General features: G+C 48.4%; 1 protein-coding gene across 1 annotated transcript in view; it reads right to left on the bottom strand.

The window, feature by feature from the left end:
• Positions 1-3,966: 3,966 nt before the first annotated feature.
• LOC135366438 (insulin receptor substrate 1-like) overlaps positions 3,967-6,000 on the bottom strand; it is a 42,213-nt gene continuing 40,179 nt past the window's right edge. The window contains exon 15 of the mRNA XM_064599138.1: positions 3,967-5,426. Coding sequence (XP_064455208.1) covers positions 4,290-5,426 — 1,137 coding nt within the window. The 3' untranslated portion in view covers positions 3,967-4,289. The remainder of the gene's footprint in view (positions 5,427-6,000) is intronic.

Here is a 6,000-nt window from a genome sequence, read left to right as displayed (position 1 = left end):
GTTTCGTCGATGGCCCGTCTCCACTGACAATAATCACTAATCATTAGACATTAGGGCTCAGCCTTATTGAAAAAAGTGGTATGAGTGAACTTGTTCAAGTCTGTTAGAAGTTTTCAGCACAAGAAATCACAAATGACTAGATTCCATGACGCTGATGGAACTCTGCCGCTCTATGCTATAATTAGGGTTCCAAGTCTTCGGGTTTACAAAAAAAAAAAAAAAAAGAGCAAAGACCATATGCCGATGAAATTGAATCCGATTCGGATTTATCCGAAACAGTCCGCTTTTGGGTGTTCCAATATCCGAGAGCTCGACAAGAAAAGCCATGCCCTGATGACTGATCCAAGGAGCTAGTTTCCTTTTGTGTCAAGACTGCCTTATTGCATCGCAGACTCCACTCAACATGAGGTCATTTGGGCAATCTCCCAGGTCTACACAAAAAATGTCTAGGGTTTTCTTTTCCCTTTCCTGGTGACTTGTGTTTTCCTTGAAAGTGAAGCTACTTGTTGCAACGCAGACAATAAAAGGTGGGACAGGATGCACTACGTCAAGGAAAGATGTTGTCGTCTGCAAGTTCTGCCACGCATCAATAAGCACTTCTGCGAGGCAACATCTCACTCTTCTTGAGCGCATCTCGTGTCACAGCATGTCTTGTGTGCTTTTTCTCAGAATTTTGGATATTAAATTTGTTGTAAAAGAAATGTAAACCAAGAAAAACACGAAATTCTTGGAAAACAAACTAAAAAAAACAGTGATTCCAAATATGCAAAAACAGAAGCTCCAAAAATCAAGGAGCCCTAGCTGTAATTCAGGAAATGACTGCATTATCCAAAAGTACGGAACATGGAGGTATGGAAGTATAAAGGAGACAGAAATGATGGAGAAAGGGTGCTAATTATGCGAGTAGATATAGTATCCTCATGGGGGGGGGGGGAACCTCAGTCCAATTCAAACCATTGTTGCGATAACGAGTCCAGAAACCAGAATTTTTACTGTTACGTGGTCGCAACATGCAAGCTTTTCCAGTGTACGAAAGCTCACTTGTCACACATCCACATGTTGTTACTCTTTTCTCTGACCTCCTGTGGCACTCGGACTGGTGGGAAACAACGTTGCTGGATAAAAAGTGCTTGGAGTAACCGGTGGGATTCCAACACGTGTCCCAGTTCCGTGAAGGCCCACTTTTATGGTTACAGTCCCGTAGGACAGGATTACAGTAGGAGAACACTCACTATTAAAGGGGTCATCTGACGTTACCCCAGACAAACGTAAAAGACTGTTCTTTGCACAAATGCGACCCTGCATTGAAAGTCTCACATTGAAAAGAGCAACAGAAGCGGAGAAAATGGGCTCCGCGAACACCGAAACTTGTGCGGCTCTGACATCACAGCGCACGAGGAGTCACGTGCTTACGGCTGCCAATAGGAGTGGACGCAACTCCGAACTTTCTGGCGTCGGCGCCGTGTTTGGCGGTGTGTTCGAGGTCTCACGAGGGAAGGCACGCGAAAGAATAATTCTTTTTCTTTGGCATTCTGGTGTACAGTACAACGTGACCATAACGTAATGAACCACATCTATGAAAGTTTCCCAACCCCTTCAAGAGCACTGCACAGGCTTACACGGAATCCCAACACAGCCCACAGGCCAGGCTCAGGTTTGACATGAACGGCCCAGGCTCATACATTGCCAATCCTAGATGGTGACAGAGCCTGTGTTAGCCATGGTGAAGTTTTAAAGCCCACTTCACTGGGCCAGGCTGGATCACGACCAGCTAGATTATAACAGCCATACCATAGTCGGCAACCCCTATGTGGAGCCTGCCCGCACGATCCGCGACTCATCGGCCTGCGAGATCTACAGGGTTCGCAAGATAAACTTCTGTGTTTTTAACAAAGATAAAACAAAGAACATTGTCGGAAAGCAAAAGTAGATGTTAGAGGACGTATTATGCCCCAAAATTTTATGTCGATAATGTCGCTTAGTCGTTTCTCTGCGGATAAATCGTGAAAATTAAAAAACCGACGCTGCCTAAACGGCTATACCTGCGTTTCAGCTTCTTTCCGTCAGATGGCAAAACGGTCGAACGCAGCATTGCAGAGTACGACTCCGCATTCAGTTCCACTTGTTCACTTGGTTTCGATGGTTTCAATGTCGTCTACAACGCCGCGTTCGACCGTTTCGCCATCTGACGGAAAGGAGCCGAAACACAGGTACGCCGGTTAGGCAGCGGCGGTTTTCCAATTTTCACGATTTATCCGCAGAGAAACTGACCAAATGGCAGTATCGGCATAAAATTTTGGGGCATAATACATCCTCCAACATCTACTTTAGCTTCCCCACACTGTTCTTATTTGTTTTATCTTCGTTGCAAACCCCGAAGTTTACCTTGGCGAACCCTGTACATCATGATTAGACAACGGAAATTTGAATGCACGGAAGTGGACACATGACTACCCTACTAGCAGACGACAGCAACAGCTCTTATGAAAACGCGTAGAATGATGACAATGATCAATTTTAGAAAGAAGCCCCTCCCGTGTGACATCCACCGCTTGTACAAAAATACTAAGGTGAGCTGAAGTACAAAGTATTGTAGAAATTGAACTGGGCCGATGAGTAATGCCACCGCTAGCGTCCAAACGCGGTGCTGGGAAGGGGTGCTTATGACATGGTCGTTATAATCTAGTAGGTCGTGGGCTGGATAGCCTAGAAATTTCTCGGGTCGGAAAACCTAACAATTATTCGGGCTAGGGTTGGAACGGTTGGAAAACCTCTAAATTTCTTCAGGCTTGGGCTGGGCCTAATAATGCAGTGCTCGAACTGAGATCTCCTCACTGAACTTTTTTGGAAAATATGATTCTCACATCATTGAACTTATCATGACAGCTCAATTAAGTTTGAAGACCACAGGGATTCCCGGTAGAAATTGGGTTGTACACGAATTTCAGAGCGCGTGTTTGGGGTGCAAATATCGTGAAACACTGGGTTTATCCCGAAAACAAACAACCTACCCAAAGTTATGCTTACACACGGTTATGCAGTCTGTCAATTTGAAATACAGTATCCGAGAGATTTTCCAGACTTGGCGGTGACCGGAAAAGTCTGAATAATGCAGCAGCCTGCAAAATCCGACAATCGCCGAATTGAACTTTATTTCACTTGAACTGCACCAAAGAAGTCTGCAATTGTGCCCCACCACATGTGGTACCTGCATGATGATGATATTCGTCCAGACTCCCAAAAGCGCTGCCAGCGCAAGTCGCATTGCATGCTGGCCACCGCTGTGGCGTCACCTAGCAGCACGGTTCTGATGTTTTAGTGCAGTCTCACCAAGGATTTCTATTAGCAATCCAATCCAAGTGCACAACTCAAAATGATGGTTTTTAAGTTGCCGCCGTAGTGCCGAAAATTGTTGTACTGGCTTGTTTGCAAGTGTTTTAGCCTGGAAAATTGGGCCTTCAGACTTTGATCTGACAGAAAAAATGGTAGCAAAAATGTATTAATCCGGTTAGTATTATTAATTATGCATTAATCCCAGTGGGATTCCAAAAAATCGCGTCCAAAAAATCGTTCGGCTACTGTGTCGGGCTCTTACCACTAGTGACTATGAGGCTTGAAACTACACAGTAGTTTCCTCCATGTTTTCATGTGCACCACCATCGAAAAGCATCCCAGCGATTAATGTCAATACCGGGTTTGTTTCGTTGTAACAATTCTGTTCGCGCCTCGCAAGCGTGACCTCGTACTGAGCCAGTCGTTTTGTTTGTTCTAAAATCTTGGACATCGGACACTGTTTCTGAATTTCCGGACTATACATTGTGCAAAGATCATGGAAACATCGAGAGAGCAGCAAGCCCCAACAGTTTCATGGTAATCTCCCTTTGTGCATGCGCAATTAGGATTACAAACAAAAATGACAAGAATGGGATGTTTAAGGCAGCAAGGTAAGGTCCCTAATCAGTCTCCTTCCATCTAAATCAGGGTATATTTATTGACCGCAAAGAAGAAAAACCTGGAAAAATAGAAAGCGCAAGATTTTTCGGATGAACCTCACGTCACATATAGAAAACATGCATTGGAGACTATGTCCAGTGCAGATACAATTCACATTGCCTTTGAGAAGGCTGTAGCACCAGGAACTCCTGTCGTACATCCGATCCGTTTGTTCCTCGACGCGCGGCCCCAGAGGGCGTCCGGACTTGCGGACTACCTCCGGCAGCAGCACCAAAAACCCATGTCCGAAACCATTGACATTAGGTGAGCCCGGCTAGACTAGCAAGACACCTGTTTTACAGACGTCCTTCACGCAGTGTTCCAGAGACATTTCGCAGTCCCTCGGACTTGGTAAAGTCTATCTCTGCATACATGAACGTGGGGCACTCGTCTTCGACTGTTGGAGGGGGTCCTCCACGCGGTGAGCGGGTGCCATTCCCTTCTTCACTACTGCTCGGCGGAGCCAGGTCCAAAGAAGCGTAGTTGAGCACCCGCTCTACGGGTAGACCATCCCCTAGAGAGATATTTTCGTAGCTCGCTTCCGGGGGTTCCAGCAACGGGTCGACGACGTCTGCCATCGACGCCAGGGGTGCGAGGGCAGGCTGAACCAAAGGCACGCTGCTCCTCACAGGTTGGGTCCACTTCCAAGTTTTACTCAGGTCTAGGTTGACGTACTCCCCTAGTTGACTACTCTCCGGAGTGGACGACAGCCTCGGGGTGTTGGTCGACGGAACACTCGGTCCGACCCGCTCCGACAGCACGTAGTCAGAGTTCCCGTTGCTAGGAGCAGACGCGCTTCCCTCCCTCAGTATGCGTGCCACCGTATCCCTCCTCGTTTCGACGAGCGCGTCGGCGCCCTTGCGGCAGTTCTCCTTGGTGCAGACAGCTTCGGTGATCCCGTTCAACCCTTCGCCGCTGTAGTAAGAAAGGGGCAAGTAGTTGCAGTCCGCAAACGGGGAACGGCCGTCTCCAGCACCCATGTGCATGTAGCTGTAGTCCGCGTTCTTGCGACCCCTCGAAGCGGAGCCTTCTCTCGACCCGGAGCTCAGCTTCCTGGGAGCAAACTCCTTGGGAGTCCCCGCTTCCTCCGCTTTTCGCGACACTCCGAGAGTTGAGGGAGGCGCCGTCGTCCTGACCTTACACTTTTCATCCGTCTTCGTCTCCCATTTCTTGTCGTAGTTAATCTCCATGAGGTCCTCGCTGTAATCGGCGTGAGGCGTGGTCGTCGGGGACGACTTCTCCGACGCCGCTTCGGGGAGCAACGGCACGCTGGATGACTTCTTTGACGAGTTAGAGTTCCGCAGAGAGCTCACTTCGGGGTCCGCTTCTTTGTGATTCCGTCGGCGCAGGGCTGCTGGAGCAGCTTGGCTTCCCACAGAGTATGCTCGCACGCGTGACTGCTCCAGCTGGGCAGACAGGTGGCTCTTCTGCACCTGCAATGAATTGAGGAGCATGTTCTGTAGCGATGAAACCGCAACGTATGATCGCTACACACCAGTAGCCATCCTAGATTGGGATGCACTCTGCAAAAACCTGCGCAAACGGTGCAAGTTCCCGCATTTGATTCAGCGGAGGTGCAGCCCTCGCACTACACCGGACCATTAGACTGGAAAAAGTGCCGCGGTACTGCAGCGCAGGTTCACGAAAATGCTCCACCTTCTCTGACGTGAAGCAGACGACGTGAATAGGCAACACCACCTAGATACAGGAAGCATGCGCGCTTGTTGGCGCGACGTAACAATTAAGAGTCAGCCAATCGGGATCGTGTTTTCAACGGCTGTAGCCAATCACAAACGTGCTTTCAGCGGTCGTGGTCATGGAGAAGAACCACCGTCGTCTGCGAGTTGTGATTGAACGTCCCCGCGTACTAAATGGGAAAACTTGGGAATAAAGCGCAAAACGGCCCCAATCTTTCTCAAAAGGGATTTTCTGGAAAGCGTCTCGCACTTTTCATGTAAATATTTAGATCCGCAGGTTCCAGGTGAGCTGCAATCATTTTTGCGGGTT

This window comes from Ornithodoros turicata, chromosome 8 (genome assembly GCF_037126465.1).
Source record: "Ornithodoros turicata isolate Travis chromosome 8, ASM3712646v1, whole genome shotgun sequence".
NCBI lineage: Eukaryota > Metazoa > Arthropoda > Arachnida > Ixodida > Argasidae > Ornithodoros > Ornithodoros turicata.
The sequence above is the reverse complement of the archived record's forward strand: the minus strand, read 5'-3'. Positions and strand labels throughout refer to the sequence as shown.